This window comes from Atractosteus spatula, chromosome 4, assembly GCF_055471065.1.
Source record: "Atractosteus spatula isolate fAtrSpa1 chromosome 4, fAtrSpa1.hap1, whole genome shotgun sequence".
In the NCBI taxonomy this organism is placed as follows: domain Eukaryota; kingdom Metazoa; phylum Chordata; class Actinopteri; order Semionotiformes; family Lepisosteidae; genus Atractosteus; species Atractosteus spatula.
In genome coordinates this window covers 47,775,335-47,793,167 of record NC_142709.1, presented here as the reverse complement: position 1 = coordinate 47,793,167, position 17,833 = coordinate 47,775,335, and the positions used below count along the sequence as shown (strand labels likewise).

At 42.1% G+C, this 17,833-nt stretch overlaps 1 protein-coding gene and 1 long non-coding RNA gene across 2 annotated transcripts in view; one reads left to right on the top strand and one right to left on the bottom strand.

The window, feature by feature from the left end:
- Window positions 1–4,649, bottom strand: part of LOC148836459 (charged multivesicular body protein 2b) — a 16,510-nt gene extending 11,861 nt beyond the window's left edge. The window contains exon 1 of the mRNA XM_088913416.1: window positions 4,456–4,649. Within this exon, the coding sequence (XP_088769542.1) occupies window positions 4,456–4,489 (34 nt within the window). The 5' untranslated portion in view covers window positions 4,490–4,649. The remainder of the gene's footprint in view (window positions 1–4,455) is intronic.
- On the top strand, window positions 3,648–17,833 carry LOC148836458 (uncharacterized). Its single transcript, XR_016090941.1, has 3 exons — window positions 3,648–3,808; window positions 4,632–4,822; window positions 14,565–17,833. It is a non-coding gene; the product is annotated as an uncharacterized LOC148836458 (long non-coding RNA).

Here is a 17,833-nt window from a genome sequence, read left to right as displayed (position 1 = left end):
CCAAAGGCCTTTAAAAAAAGCTGCTACATCCGTTTTTCAAGAGCACTTTACAACAGATTTCACAAAAATGTCAAAGGAAATGTAGCGATGTAAGTGCTTTTTTTTTTCTTCTGAAGTTTCACCTCTCACAACGCACAGCAAGACAAGCAGATCATAGGAGGGGCAGGGTGTTATCTGCCGTTACGACACCTAAAGGTGCGCAATTCACGTCATGCTCAGGGTCAAAGGTCAATGTGGGAACTTCCTCTACAGTGGATGGTGTGGTATTACACTAAGGCTCTGCAGTGAATGGAAATGAATCTGAACAATTTCATGGTAAAGACAATCCTTTTGTCTCCTTGTCTCTAAATCAAAAGACCCAACTAATGATAACAACTTGTTATTAAAGGGACATACACAAAAGTCAGATTATATACTAAATATTATACAGTATTTCCTATTGTACATTCACTAGTATTGCAACACTGAGCTACTACTAATAAGAATAACTAATAGTAATTGCTTATACTTATATAGTGTGTCTCTGGACACTCCACTCAAAGCGCTTTACAGGTAATGGGGAATCCCCTCCACCACCACCAATGTGCAGCCCCACCTGGATGATGCGACGGCAGCCATAGTGTGCCAGAACGCTCACCACACATCAGCGATCAGTGGGGAGGAGAGCAGGGTAATGAAGCCAATTCATAGATGGGGATTATTAGGAGGCCATGATTGGTAAGGGCCAATGGGGAATTTGGGGAATGGGGAATTACACCCCTAATCTTTTCTAGAAACACCCTGGGATTTTAAATGACCCCGGAGAGTCAGGACCTTGTTTTTTACGTCTCATCCAAAGGACGGCACCTGTTTAAAGTATAGTGTCACTCTACTGAGGCATTAGGACCCATATGGACCGCAGGGTGAGCGCCCCCTACTGGCCCCACTAACACCTCTTCCAGCAGCAACCTTAGTTTTTCCCAGGAGGTCTCCCATCCAGGTACTGACCAGGCGCACACCTGCTGAGCTACAGTGAGCTGCCAGTTGTGAGTTGCAGGGCGATATAGCTGCTGGCTACTGTAAATCAGGCATCTCACATTTGTCACACAGATCTGCAGTACAGGAAACCTGAGAAGCTCCGATTCCTCCCTGCCTGTGACTCCCACGCCTGCTGAATCCTCCGTCAGCTCCCGGCTGCGGCTGCTGGGGGGGGGCCCTAGCTCTCTCCTTGCTCCGACAAGAACCCCCTTTCTTTCCCACTTTCCACGAACGCCCTCCCCTCCTCGCCCCGTAAAGGGCACCATGCCGTCTGTCGTGGAGCTGCCTCCATGCAAGAACTGCTGCTGCTGCTGCAGATTTCTTTTCCGAACTGACGTACTTTATGTTGATAAAAGGGGTAAGTGTTAGAACCCATAATGGCAGGACGCGTCCAATCTGTGCTGTTACTAAATGCTAAATACCACTCACATGTACTTTTCAGATGCTTCATTGTAGAAGACAAGCTGTTTACCTTTCATAATATAAACAGGTGTAATACGTCGTAAAAGCCGCCTCAACACAGACTACGTGAACAATGTCTTCATCCAAATGTGCTGTAAGGCAGAAATGAAGCACGTTATTTCTATGACATCTGTCAGCTAGAGCTACGCGAGTCTCCATCATTAACACAAGCTCTACTTTAAGACACGGACGATCATTCTCAGTGGTGAAAAGCTGAACAGATCTCTTAACTGTGCGGCAGTGGATGGCGAGGGTCTGCCGGCAACCCCCCCCCCCCCCCCCCCGCCGAGCTGGGCTTGTCTGGCTTGTCACAAAGCCCCAGCCACGCATTTCTATGCAGATCAGAACGCCCCATGCTGTCAGGCCACCATGCCACAGGAGCAGGGCTTGGAGGGAAGACACGCTTTCCTGCACTCCAATCAGCCCGCTCTCTGCCACCTCATGAATGGCAATTAAACTTCCAAGAGCCGGGGAATGCCCACGGGCCCGCCTCGGAGCTCTGCGTCCGCGCTCGCTGCACGGCTCGCGAAACACAGGGGCTCCCAGTGCCAGCCTTTGGCTCCTTAACGCAGCGCGGACACTGAAGGCATGACTGAACGCGGCAAAGCCCCGCATCGCCTAAACGCACCGGGTTTCCGTCTCGCAGCCTGTCAGCGGGCCCGGCACCTGGGGGACAAAAGAGAAGCCCTCCTGGGGCAGAGGGGCAAATCAAACTTTCTTTAATAGCAGGGCCAGCAGGGAGCTGCGTCGGCGTGCGCTGGCAGGCCGCCGAGCAGTTAAAAGGTTAATTCTGCCCTGAAAAGTGAAAAAACACAAACAAAAAACGTGGGGAAAACAAAAGGTTTCAGCTCGTGAGCTTCTCCGGGTGCGAGTAAGAAGCCTCAACGGCTGAAGTGTTGAAAAAGCAGCCTTTTCTTGTTTTTTTAACAGCAGCCACACTAATGAAGACACGTGCCGAATTAACTGCACTGCCTACAGCGGGCTCCACTTAAAAACTGCACAAGTCTCACTGCCAGTACCCCACGCCTGCCCGAGAATCAGGCACCACAGAACCAGCTAGCTGAAAAGGATGGAAAAAGTCTGCTCTCGTCCCAGAGGAATAAAAGCATTGCGCTGCACCTTCTCTAAAGAAAAAGGTAACAGTTCAGCAGAGGTTAAAAGTTAAAAAGGACTCTTGAAAGCTGTTCCTTAATGACCAGAATCTGCTGAAACTTTGAAGTCATTGCACAATGAACCACAAAGATGCATGCTGCTGTTTTTGCTGCAGTTGAGATTCTTAGATAAAACAAAAAAGCTGAAAAATCTATAAGGGAGTCAATGGAAATGACAGCATACTGATCAATATTCCAGTCTCTTCACGATCCACGTTTTTTGTAAACTGGGAAGCAGCCAAAGAGAAGGCTAAAGTGCACGCACCATCTCTTTTAAGCCCCCCCAAACAAAATTAAGCTCTTGCAAAAAAAAAAATAAAGTTTTCGGCTGATGTCTGTCCTGTCCGGCCCCTCGGCAAGACATCCGGGGGACACGTCAGACTCCGAAGCTCACCTCTCCTGGTGCGAGGAACGCGAACAGGCGCTCAGGAGTGGGGTGACGTAGCGATGAGCAGCGAGACGGGAGGAGGGGAGGGATGTTTAAAACACACGAGCACGTCCGCAGGACAAACTACCTCCTCGCGCAGCGCTCCCGGACCGCACGCCGGGCACACGCTGGCACCGAGCTCACCGCGCCCGCCCGCGCCACCCACACGGAGGACGCCGCCGCCGCCACTTGGCACAGGTCAGTCACAGCAGCGGCGAGGTCAGGTGAGGCAGGGCTGAGGGACTAGAAGGAGGCTCATCACTCCCTTTTGTCTTCTTGCTGCCTGGGTTTTAAGGACTTTTATATCCAGCAATTCTAAACTCAGTCTGTTGCTTACTAGGAGGATATATTGCTTAAATTGTACAAGAGAAGCTATACAGTATGTATATTTGTGTGTGTGTGCATGTATATGAGAATACACTTAAGCAAGGTACTTCAGACTCCAGATTTATCCAGTACAACATCCAGCTTTATAAATAGGTATAAATGTAACTCTCTTTGGAGACAGGCGTTAGTAATGTTATGTAGCAATTTATGCACCTGTATTCGTGTTCCTCAGGCATTCAAGCAGGTTGGCTCTGTTTTTTTAGAGAACAGGGAAGCGTGACTCTGACTCAACAACGACAGCCCCTGGACAACAGGCGACAGAGCTACAGCCAGGCAGGTACTTCAAGAACAAGCAGCCCAGCCGGCGCAAAGATAACAGTACGCAGGGGGAAGAAGCGGATCACAAAAACCGATCATTATCCAGGTATTCAGATCTCTTCTTTGGCAGTCCGTTTGTCTGTCTCCCCCCCACACACTTTTAACTGCCTGCGCTGGCTATGAATTAACCGCGGTGTGAGTAATATCATGTGCACCGCATGACTTGCGCTCAGAGAAATGAAGCTGGGGCTTTAGAAATACGTTACACTTAATTTATTAGAAATCAAGACTTACGCATGTTCCTCAAAAGACACGAGCTCTTTTCGAAGTGCTGCTTCGCTCATTTCTGTCCTTCGTGTTTTTAAGCAATGCGACATGCGTTTTTGTTCCTTATCTGTTTTCCGTGATGGGATGTACGTGTATCAGCACTGCCAGCCCTTTGAAAGTTACCGATTGTTCACAGCAACAAGAGAGCGCAGGGACTGTAACCCCCGGCACTCGCTCATCGCCTGAATGGCAAATAATATCAACTTTTTGATCTGTCCTTGTAGCACGAAAATAAATCCGGCTTTCTAGACCGAAGCACACTGTAGCGCTTGTTAAAATCTAACATCGTGCCTCAGGACAACCCTTCCACTCTGTTCGTCTACGCTGTTTTTTATACTTAAAAAGTTTCTTTCCCCAAACCCATAGATGCCTAGAACGAGTAAGGAAGGCCCATCCAAACAACTTGGAAACCGGCAACAAACTCACCATCTGTCGTCTTCTTCTTGAATAAAGAAGCCATAGCTTGGGACGATTTGTGAAAAGCGGCGCAAGGGTTTCAAATCAAATGGAAATAAATAATTTATCTAGGTGCTAAAACAAAAAACTAAGGCAGCTCTGTCCGGCGAATATTTACAAGTCTTAATTTCCTGGTTTGTTCGCAGGCAGGAACTGACTCCCCTTCCTTCACATGACAACACTGAGTCACTCCGGGCTTCACGTCACGGCTGCACCTTACGCCTGTTCTCTCGGCATCCGCCAGGGGGCGCTGCTGCTCCTGCCGCCTTGACTGCGTAGTCTGCGTCCAGAAATGTGTGCGTGTCTTTGCAGGCTGTTCGCCAATGCCGATCCTATGGTAGGTAACTGGGCTGCAGGACCAGAGAGTTCATGCAGTTAATGATATTGGAAATATAAGCGTCTCTGTCTTGAATGTCATGCATAATCAGCGAGTCTTTTATCCCTTCAAAATTAGACGAAGCATCCCCAGTGTCAAAGATAAAAGTTAATGGAAACAACAGAACTGGAAGATATTTTTTTCGGTGATAAAAATGTAAAAATGCCACATTTTTCAAGTTGAATATTGGCCGCTATACGGCTATTTGCATATCAATAAAGGACCGCTGTTCGCGAATAATAACCAACCACATACAGTTCAGGGTGAATTTAACAGATTACAAACAGTATATGGTATATTGGGAAGATTCATTTAGCTTCCATGTTAATTGTAGTGCTGCATGTGATAATTAGTACGTGCTTCACCTTGTGCTCTTTGTGACTAGCCATTTTGAAATCCCATAATAAGGAGTGAACTGACTGCTTTTAAAAGCTTTCCACTCAACTGCAAAAAAAAACAGTTTTCAATGAAGAAAAATCATTGTAATAGTTGAAAGGTGCAATATCTAACAAGAGAAAGTCTCATTCTGAACAATTATTTACTTTAACTGCTAATTTGAAAAATTGACCAAAATGATCACCTTTGCCTCTAGACAGTGTGCGGTGGACTAAATTGTGCAGGTACTGTGTAAGGAGGATGGTTCAATCCATCCTATCAGATGTAAAGCTGTAAGATGCTTTTGGATTTATTCAGTGCCATTTAATTACAATCACTGTGCAGTCTGCCTGAGTTTCTTTCAATATTTTTGTCAGTAGAATGAAAATTCTGAAGTGTTGCATCACGACAAAGTGGGATACTGTATATAGAGTGGTATTATATATTTTCTACTTGTTACAAAGCAAAATTACTCAAGTTCTGAGGATCATCCTGAAAAAAAGGCACTTAGAAACATTGTACAGTATTATCAAAAAGTCTATCAAAAGTTAAAGGATTGCTTTAGCACCTATGGAAACATAAGAAACAAGGGTTGTGAGAGTTAGAACTAGTGAATCACAGCTTTTGGGTCCTGGGTTCGATTCCAGACTGGGTTATCTTCTGTGTGGAGTTTGTTTGTTCTCTCTGAGTTCTCTCCAGATGCTTTCCTCCTGACCTCTCAAAAATATGCTGGCTAGGTTACTTAGTGTCTCTAAATTGCCTGTGCGTGTCCGCCCTTCAACGGACTGGGGTACGATCCAGGGTGCAGGCCTAATACTTCTGGAACAGACTCTGAGCTGCCACAATCTTTACCAGAGGATGATTGAGGACAGGTTATTCTGATCGAGGACGGGCTGTGAAATCATTCAAGTACACAGGTATAGAGGGCGGTGTATTGAGATTTAATTTAATTGTGTAAAAAGCAATTTACATTTAAATTTAAAGACTGAAAAGATTGATTTCAATATGAAAGTTAACCTCCCTGGATCACAGACTGGCATAACAATATTTTTAAAAAGCTATAAACCACAAAAAAAACATGTATAATCACAAACATTATGATAATACCTGCGACGTAGAACTAAGCCTAGGGTTATGCAAAATGACAAAAGGTAACTGCATACGCACAAGGTGAAAATATAAATGTGCTTGAGGCATTAATCTTCACATAATTAAATAACGTAGAATTCTATTTTTGAAATCCATGTTTTGTGGAAATGTAATTTCTGCTGAAATTGTACTGCACAGAGTAAGAAACGGGAAGTCCTTCACTTGCCCCTGATGTAGAGTGAACAGGTTGTACTTGTGGTACCCAAGCTGTCTGTGAAGGAGAGCTCCTGGGAGATCAATTCACAGGCAGAGTTGCGGCAGGGCCAGCTCCTAATCACCTTCATTACCGTTTCCTCCAGAGATCAACCTCACATTCGGCTGCCAACCTACAGTAAAGGAGGCGACAGCTTAATCCGACGTGACATATTGATGGTTGAGCCTTTTGGAAGTGTGTTCACAATGATGATGGAGCAAAGGGGGTTGAGGTTAATGATGAAAGAAGTTCCTAAACTTCTTCATTGTTTCCAGGTTTGAAGGTTAACGTGGGGATAGGCCTGCTTCCCTCTGGAACAGGGTCCAAATGTCTCTGTAGGAAAATGCTGTCAGGACTGTAGTTTGTTCCTGTGTGGTCTTGGTTGAAAAAAAGAGTCAGGCATATCCCATACTTGAAAGATGTGAGACTCTCAAGGCAAACTGGACGAGCTTGAGAAAACAATGCAGAATTCCTTGAGTGGGGTCTCTGAAGAGAAAACACTAACATTTATTTACACAAATACACCAAGAGGCATTAAAAATACAAATACAATAAATGCTATAAGTTCAGATATGCATGTGTTGCATTCGTAATGCCTTTCAGTATAGATGCAACACTAAAACTGGTCTCATTAAAGTCTTAGTTTGGTACAGTACAGTAAAAGTAAAGTATAGGGTATTAAAAGTGTGTTAGTACAGGATACTGTACAAGGTGTGATGTGGTAAACTAGGATCCTAACCATGTGGAAGCTACATAAAACTACAGTGTAAACAAAACTATAATTAAGGTGCAACCTTGCTGTTTAAAACATTGTAATGTTGCTTCATTTTCCTTGAACAGGGAATGATCTCCCATTGTATTCCATGAGCTGGGAAGTACTGTTTATTTCTTTGGGTTACAGCAGCTGGATTGGCAGTAAAGTAAGGCTGGTTGAACTGAAACTCTGTGTCATAGCTGCTATAAAATCGTGTTTTGCTTTTGGGTGGAAAATCTCACTCGTTTTAATTACTGTTCTTTTTCACCCTTTGCCACAATGCTGGGCTCATTCACCCCCTGACCAGGACAGTTGTCCATAAAAGGCCGTAATGTACAAGAGGAGGTTAATTCCATGCCATGAAGTAAAAAAGAAAGAGAAAATGGGTAAGTGGATAAGGAGGACAAAATAAAAAGAGACTGTAAGAATAGAGAGAAGTACAGTCACTCAATGCAACCTCTTCTAAAAGTACATATACAGTATATGTCACACACTAGAGTGTAAACCTGATTCAAAATTAAAAGATACTTAATGTCTTCAGAGAAGCATACAGTATACAGTAAATACCCTTTTCAACATTTATGAACTTTTCTTTCTTCTTTAAAACTGCTAATGCAGAGTACAGTTAAGAGCTCTGTAAAAAGCTGTTGTTTGGTTTGTATCATTGCCACTAGCAAGCTAGAAAAAAAAGAAATATTTTTTAAACATGTAAGGATTTCAGCCACTGTGTCCTGTGATGAAAACGCCCTTTTGAAGCTACACCCAAGAGTCGGGCAGTAATTCGGTATTTTACGAGGACACCCCACCCCCTCCTTTACGGACCGGTGCAAGAATTAGAGCTGTCCCAGAACAATAACCGTGAAACAAAAAAATTAAGACTCCCGAGCATTTTACTGTTCATCTGCATCTTCACAGATCCATATTGCAAACAAAGAAATCGTAACTCCTTCCTATAAGCGGTTTCTTAAAGCCCTCAACATCTGCAAAAACAGCTGGATTGCCGAAAAGACCTGGCGTGATGGCGGAGATTGTCGGGATAGCAAGTGCGGAACAATATTGCCCGACAGCAAATAGGTCTATTAAAAGTAAAGTGTGAAATTAGGGACTGGGTGACTTTGGGAAGGGAAGAGGATGTGTCATTTGAGTGCCACAGAGAGCACACTGGTGGCTCTTTCAGCAGAAGACACAGGACATCCTCAGGCACTGTTCTTGTTAAGGTTATTAGGGAGATGTTTTCTTATGATAAGCAGTGCTGACAACAGGGACCTCTGCTAAATGTTCTTATAATGATAATAACCCCAGTGGTGATAAATCTTGCCTGAAGCCCGCCGAATATTTTCAGGCTGAAATAATGAGGCAAAATTACATTTTATTTGCAATAGAGGGTCTCGTCGCTGTATATTAAAAAATCTACATCTCATAACTGAACAAATCTGTTGCGAGCTTTTGAGGAATTCCCTGAGTGGCATTTCTGAAACATTTATCTCTTTCGCACTGTTCTTCGCCTGTCTCAGGCTCACCCCTAGTGTGCTAATTGCCCAGGAAAACAGTCAAATAAGACATTTTCATTGAAATATAAAATTAGTCTAGCACAGATAATTTGAACAATTTATAAAGAATGTCTTCAATGCATGTAGTATGTAATATATGATATATAATATGCATGTAATATACAACATGTACAGTAATATTGTGTATGCAATATTACATTATTACATAAACATGGACATTAAAAGTTTATTTTTATCTTTTAAATACAGTTCTAATTTCTAAACCTAACCTTCGTCATGTGTTTTGTATCATAATGTGTATACTGTAGGTGCCAACCTATCCATCCCCATAGAAAAACTAAGGAAAGTTCTACACCAGGTTAAAAAACTGCCCCGACCCGTAAAACAGGCGATTTGAGACTATTACACTTTACAGTATTGTATATTCTAGTGATAAAGATTGTACCACCAAAATAATATGCATCACGTTTAAAGTTTTTTTAGTCATTGCTAATCCTGAAACTCATTCCCATTTACAGGTTCTGAAACCAGAGTGATATTTCAATATTTCTTTTTTTGCGGTTTGGAATTGCAAGGTGGTTGGTACTTTCCGCGCTCCATTTCATCCCAGCTCCAAATAAGGTTTTAAAAACTCGTTTCGTAGCTACTGTACCTGTGTCCCTGTACATTTTAGTGAGAAAAGACTGTGTTAATCGTAGACTGTTCTACAGTTAGAAAAACGGACTTTCTCACGTTGCCTGTGTGCGGAACGTGATCATTACAATACAATTTCTGCACTGTAAGCACTGCATGGTGCAGACCAGCAGCCATTTGAAGGAGAACAAAATAAAAGCAGCATGTTGAGCGATAAATAACATACCACGAGAAATGAATAATATGCTAAAAAAATCTCAGAACACACATATATATACTGTGCTGTATATATTTTATCGCATAAAAATCTCCATGTTCTGGAAGGCCTGGCTAAAACGTAGCCAGGCTTTTCCACACGAGACCCAAATAATGAGACTGAGTTATTGTCTCATGCAGATAAAAAGGATATTCGCAAGATACAGATTTACAAGAGAACAGCTGCCATGTGGCATGTAAATACTATATGACTGTGCGCTGGTCCCCAGGCAGGGTGGTAATATACTCCGCAATCGTCTTCCAATCATCCAGCCCCCGGGACGAGCCGGGCTCCATAGGAGCACAAGCAATATGCTACAGGGGCACCCTGGGATTGAGAATAATGAGAGATTATCAGCGCCAGTTCCGTGCGACTCCCTTGTTTGCTAGGATAACAACAGCAACTTGGGCAGATACGTTGTCTTGTATATGCACGTTGGTGAAATACTACCCAAGTCTGAGCAGGTAATAAAATTCGTGGCTACGTTTCAAAAGTGCTTTTTTGAACTTCCTCACAATTTGGAAAAAAAGAGAAACTGCAGATTAGTTTTATTTCAGTGTATCCTCGCCTTATTGCCTTCAGATAGTATCACGTCTCTTCACCTATCGGTATACAGTACCGACGTTATGATTTACGGTGTCCTAACTACCGATTAATTCATCCTGCGTTCAGTACGTGTGTGCAGTAGATGCAGTATATGTGCATATAACGAGTAATAACTTGTGTCTGAAATAATTAATTTTAAAACTTGTCCCCCGCCCCCCCGTTTTTTCTATCTTTTTTCGAAAAAAGAAGTTTGTCGTCTTCTGAAGTTCAAAAAACATTGTCGGCACCCGGTTGAGTTTTGGCCTGTTGGCTATACAGTACGTAACAGATATTCAGTCAAAAAGGCCAATTGAACTGCTGTGTGCTCCACTAGCGCAGTTTCCTCTCAGCACGGTAACTAAGCCCGAGGGTTAACCATCAGGTAGCATTACTCAACCATGTCAAATGAAGATTATTTGCATTGGGGATTTGAATTATTAAAGTCAGAAGGGCATGCGGAGAACAAGTCCTTCAGCGGGACATGTGGGATATACGAGAAGGTTTCATTTCTGTAGAAACAAGAACAGCGTCCCGAGCTTTAGTAATGCACCCCAGCCTCGCGCGCTATGTAACCAGCAATGAGAAATACCCGACAGATTTTGTAAAAACTATTTAATCACCACAGAACAGTGTGAGAGGCGCTTTCGTCTTTTTATTCTAATTTAAAGTGCTGCCCTTGCAAAAACAAAAACACAGAACAAAAGCGAATTACCGTTCTTCACTGTTCACTTATTTCTACCGGCCTCAGCGCTTCATATGATTAAAATAAAATGCTGGTTTTCAGTACAGCGTGCTTCATTTGCATTTATAACATGTTTATACGTGTTATTGTTGAAAATATACCTTACCGCAAAAAACCTATAGAGTGATTCATAACACGCTGGTGGTTAATTTCTTGAAATGAAAAATATCATTGGCAGAATCTTAAAAAGGCTGCATTTGTATTTATAAAAAATAACATAATCATATTTAAAAAGAAAACAGCCAACCGTAAGAGTTCACTGTGGGCAATTGCTCATTATCTGCAGAAAATACGTATACTAAAACGTGAAAAGTCACTAATGAAGGCTGTGCACTTTCTTTCCTATCAATGGCAACTTGGTCTTTAGCTTTGAAACTGCATCATATCCAGCTACTGTAATTTAACCAAGTTTCTGAATTTTACAAGTCACGCACCACCATCATCAAATTTAAAGTGAAATTGTGTCCTTAGAACAACTCAACTCAATTATCCGGCCTTTTCGGGACAGAGCTGATAGGAAAGAGCCCTCGGAGATGGTTGTGATAAAGTGGGCACGTTTTTTATACGGTCATCAAGAGCAGCGACCAATTAGCATGAATAAATGCTGAGGTTTAAAATAGAGCTATGATTCTCATATCCTTCCAGAATTACCGTTTGAATCGGGCAGAAGCAATTAAAGGTCGGGTATACTGTATAAAGAGCTGGTAATATACAGACTAAACAAGAAGCGGACGAAACCGGGTCATTTCATTTGAAACACGTCTCACATGAGAAATCGCTGCAGAGAAAGCATTTGTTTCTTAGATGTCATATTTTATTCTAATTAAGATTTTTTTTCCCTTTCCGATGTTGCATTTTCCTCAAAAAAGAAAAAAAACACTGAAATATCGTTGGTCGAAACTTAACTTACATCTCTTGATGTTTTCCTATGAATGCATACACTGTACAGTATTTAAATACGACACATATGCAATAATCTTTTTGCCAGGCTGACACACACGTGCACCAATGTACAAGAGTACACAGTACGTAAGTGCTGCTATACTTACGAAGAAAGGGTTCTTCGCTGTGTTTCAGATATTCAGATACCAGACATCAATGTATTTTGTATATACAGTATAAGGTACCATTTCCAATATGAAATAGAGCGTGAGCTCCTTTGGTACATACCACTAATGACTTTGAAAGATGGTTTATTTATTTGAATCTGTTTCTCAAGATGAGTTTTTAAATACTATAAACACTATACGTAATGAGGAAATTCAGTACATGAGTGCACATATCTGTCTGACTGTAAATGAGAGCACATGTGTCAGATCCCTGTGTGCACCTGTGTTTGCATAACAGTGAGTGTGCACAAGTGCATGTCTATGCATTAACTGTGTGTTTGGACAATAACTTGTGTATGTGTTAAATGTGTGTTTATATGAGTGCATGTGTGTGCTAACTGTGTTTGTGTGTGTACATGAGTTCACATACAGTATGTCACATGTCAGTATGTGTTTGTATCCCTATGTGTGTGCACTAGTACATGTGTACAGTATGTGTTAACTGTGTTTGTGTGTACAGTATATGTGTGTGTTTGTGTGAACTGTGTGCGATGGTGTTTGGATTGAATTTAAATATTTGTCTGCCCTTACCCAGAGAGTCAAGCATTATAAAACAAACAGGACATTTTCAATTTGATGTCTTCCCCGTAGGTGTGTCTTAGCATGGTTCTGCCTCATTAACAGCGCAGCCTAGAAGTTTTATGGGATTTTTTTATTTCAATTCAGACTTCAGTGTCTATAATTACCAGCGCCGGTTAACATCCAGAGAGAATTTGTCAAGCAGTTAAAACATTTTCCAGGATAAATCCCTTCATTCATGCAAAACAGCCTAAAAGACATCAAGTATAACAAATGAATTTCTGCATTAATATCCCTCTTATATCTTTCTGTAATTTACTTATTTTGCTGTTTTTTACCACAGTTAGGAATGCTTTGGCACAATTACTAGTGTTCTTGTATGAATGGTTTATTCATACTGTATGTGCACTATACACTTTTAATTCTATGTGTAAATTCAATTTAATTTCCCTTTGACTGACCTACAGAATCACTATATTTCTGATAACCATACAAGAAAAATCCAGAGGTACTTACAATCAGACTGATTAAGAACATAAAAAAGTTGCATATGAGAAAATATCTGTCAGCTCATCAACTTATTAATCCAAAGATGTCATCCAGCTGTTTCATGAAACAGCTTCAATAGCACGGCTGGATAGCTTGTTCCATACTCCAACAATTCATTGGGCACAGAGGTGCCTCCTATTGTTGTCAGTTTTAAATGTACATTCATGTGGTTTCCACTTGGATCTGCGCCTGTTGCTGGAAGTTTGCTGGTTCGTAATCCACGGCCAGCAGAGGAATCCTACTCCGTTGGGGCCCTGAGCAAGGCCCTTAGCCCCAACTGCTCCAGGGGTGCCGTATAAATGGCTGACCCTTCGCTCTGACCCCAAGCTTCTCTCCCTGTCTGTGTCTCATGGAGAGCAAGTTGGGGTATGTGAAAAAACAAATTCCTAACGCGAGAAATTGTACATGGTCAGTAAAGTGATCTTATCTTGTGTCTTAAATATTAATATTTCACTGTTCGTACTGAATAAGTACACAGGGTTGCCATTTTCAAGACCTTTAAAATTTGTGAATACTTCTAGCAGGTAACTTCAAAGTCTTCTCTGATCAAAACTAAAAGGTTCAGGTTTCAGTTCCTTCAGCCTGTTAGTTTAGGACATTCCCTTAAGTCCTAGAGTATGTCTGGTTGCTCTTCTCTGGATGAGAATCCCATATCTCTTCTATAATGTGGTGACCTGAATTGTGCCCAGTATTTGAATTGAGTTATACAACTTTAACAAAACAACCCTTGATTTAAATTCTATGCTTTGAACTATAACATTTTGTTTCCCACTCAGACTATTTTTGTCTCCCATTAGATACGTACGGTAGCTCTGTTTTGTTTCTCTGTGCGTTCTGAAAATGGGAAGAAAATGTTGCTGTGGACCACGATCATCTGGAATCTCAGCCTGCCAGAACTTGGCCCAAACATGCAGTGAGCTCAGATATCTGAATTAAATCTGTAAATAAAATCCATTTAAATAATTAAAAGTAAGTAAAGTAATCTTAATAGGGCTTACACTTCGTGGGAATTGACTTGTATGTCACTGAGAGAGATGGAGAGTTGAGGTACAGTATAGTTCTTTACAAGTGCCCTGTATCAGATGAGAAACATTAGTCTGAATCACAGCTAATGTAGACAAGTTGAAAGAATAAGAAGTCCTGGGCCTTTTTTCCAGCGTTGTATTATATGTACAGTATAATGTCTCTTCATCCATCCAGCCATGTTCTAACCTCTTTATCCAATACAGAGTCACAGAGCCTTTCCCAGTAAGCAACGGGCTCAAGGCCCTCACACCTGAAGAAGGCTCCACGGCTGAAACGTTGTGTTTTCTTTCTTCTCTTTTCAGCAACCCACTGAAGCTAAGCAGGTGTGAGCCTGGATGGGAGACGTCCTGGGAAAAACTAAGGTTGCTGCTGGAAGAGGTGTTAGCGGGGCCAGTAGGGGGCGGTCACCCTGCAGTCAGTGTGGGTCCTAATGCCCCAGTATAGTGACTGGAACACTGTACTGTAAAAAGGCGCTGTCCTTCAGATGAGACATAAAACTGAGGTCCCGACTCTCTGTGGTCATTACAAATCCCAGGGCGTTTCTCGAAAAGAGTTGGGATGTTACCCCAGGGTCCTGGCCAAATTTCCCATTGGCCTTTACCAATCAAGGCCTCCTAATAATCCTCATCTCTGAACTGGCTTCATTACTCTGTTCTCCTCCCCACTGATAGTTGATGTGTGGTGAGCGTTCTGGTGCACTATGGCTGCTGTCTTATCATCCAGGTGGGGCTGCACATTGGTGGTAGTGGAGGGGAGCCCCCATTACCTGTAAAGCACTTTGAGTGGAGTGTCCAGAAAAGCACTATATAAATGTAAGCAATTATCATTATTATTAAGAGTAGAATAGGGCAAAGGGTGGGTGGGTAATAACTTGGTCAGGAATTACCCAAACAGTCACAAATTAGCCTAACTGGGATGTTTGGAATATGGGAGTAAGTCTGCATACCTGGAGAAGACCCAGGCAAACATGAAGAGAACATGCAAACTCCACACAGAACTACCCCAGTCAGAAACTGATCATATGATCCACGAGTCTGTGGCACCAGCCAACAAGCCACAGCACTGACTGCAGCTCGTATCATGACTGGAGAATCACCCTGTGGAGAAATAATCTTTTAAACTGCTACTGTCCTCTCACTCACATCTTTCTTTTTGAAATGACAAAAGCTTAGTGAAAGAAAAACTTTGAAAATTATTTCTTCTTTTTTTCAACTTCCTTATCCCGCTACACAATTTTAAAAGTACGCAATACAGCATACTGAGTGTGACTGGGATTTTCAAACCATTATGACACCTCATTAAACAGGCCACTTTTCATTTGGAAGTTCATGGAACTATTAATGGACTGTACAATTTTTAATTCTGTTTTTTTTTCGTAGACTTTTTAAAGTATAATCCCTGCTATAAAGAACAATCCATTAAAATAATGAATTTACAAAAAGGGATATTATCCTGAAGACATGGGCACATGTTTTCTGTTGGTCATTAATGTAGCTATTTCACGGTTCTTAACAGGATTAAAACACTTCAGACAGTACCTCCCTAGGTTACACGCTCAGAAAATAAATAGATGTAAATGGAGATTTAATATGCCTTGTCTTAGGCCTGTTATATTTCATTCTCTTATTGTCAACAAGGCTGAGGAAGGCATCTCCGCCTGCCTTCATAAACAATAGGTTTTTTTTCAAAACTGCAGTTTTACAGTGTTGCTCATTTCCTTGTCCAAATAACCATTTCCCTTATCCGCACATATTGTACAGTTTCAGGTTAAAAACAAGACCCTGGAGTTTCACTGCATTTGCTACTGCAGAGACTCAACTATTTCTGTAACAAAACAGAAAACCTCTCATCGGGATACCGTCCCTGGTCCAATGGCCAAAATGGAGTGGGTCAGCCACGAGCAGGAGACCTGCCTGCACTGCCACATGTCAGCCTCCCAGGACCACTGGGCACCCCTTCTGCCCAGGGCTGAGCCCAGGAACATCTCGATGAGCACTTCCACGGTGATGTCACCCTTTGAGTGCCAGTCCGGCTTCCAACCTCCTCTCTGCGGGTAGTCCGCAGAGTCCGCAAATGTCCCTGCCATGGACAGACCCGCCTGAAACCTGGAGGGGGTTTAGCAAGTCGTACAGCAACTCGTACAGCCCAACCTCCAGAAGGCCGTGCTGTGACAAGACAGGATGGTCGATGTCGTTGGAGAGTCGCCCCACCTCTAAGACTAGGACAATGAGTGTGACTCTCCATGTGGCTCCTCCATCTCTGACACTGTCTCGGAAGCTGGCCCCCCGGTTCATCGGCAGATTCCACGAACGTGAGGAAGCCATCACTTATCTCCTCGCCCTTTCCCTAGAGCATCGGACATCATTGGTGTTCCATGTATCGTTGTTAAAACCTGAAATGATGGCCACAGACCCACTGGCCTCTGTTCCTCCAGCTCCACCTGTTGAGAACCCCAGAGAGCTCAAGTCCCTCGACATCCTGGATCCTCAGGTCCGTCTAACTGGTAGGCATGGATCTAGAACAGTTTTAATAATATTAGGATGCATTCAGTCAAATTTAAGCTATTGTCTGAATGTTAAGATACACCATAAGATAGACTTACCTGACTGAAACAGCCAGTATTCAAGACATACACTGGTATAAAGCAGTGTATTTATTTAATGTTATAAAACTTGGGAAACACCCAGTTACTCATGCAGCCTAATTTCACTGTTTTATTGAGTGTAAAAGCCATGCAACACTAGAAAATGAAATGTGAACTAGAAAATACAGCAACTGTAATCTTGTGTTTGAACTGTATGTTGTATTTGAAAACGTCCTACAGTATTTACCTACTTTTCCTGCTAAAATACACGTTCTGTCCATCAAACCATCATCCAGGCTGCTCTGAGACCAGAGAGTCCCTGTGGGATGCTCAATTCATCATAACTCAAACAATAAAGAAATAAAATGAGACAATGGAATGAGGTGTGCAAAAATCTCACACCCAGGGGTATATATAAAGCTTTTGGAAACTGATGACTTTGTAGTTACCATGATTTCTAACACTGAGCAATCTGACTCTCAAAAAATTGTCCCAGGTACTGTACAGCCTATAAAAAGAAAGTAATGAGTTTGGATTTAGCATAACAAGCTTAGGCAGTGTTTTTCCAAAGAAAATGGTAGATGATTAATTATCAAAGGAACAATAAATTGCTTAAGGATTCATTTACAACAATGGTCACAACATTACAAAGGGTTAGAACTGATTTGTTTTCTACTTTTAACAGTTTCTGAAGTTTTTACGTACTGCAGCAGAGCGAGGTCATGCTCCACACAAATAGTACGGTTGTTAATGGGAATTTAATGAATGATTAATGTCACACTCTTTGGGATTTACAAATCAACCTTCTGTGGTGATCTGAAATGTACATACCGAAGGCTAAGTCATTAACCAGATAAAGCTGAAGTTACAGAGTGAACAGCTGATCTAATGATATTAATACGATGCTATATATCTCTATTATCCTGTCACACCTGGATCCAACTGCAACGTGGTACTATTAAAAAATAAACCTTTAATTGACTTTTA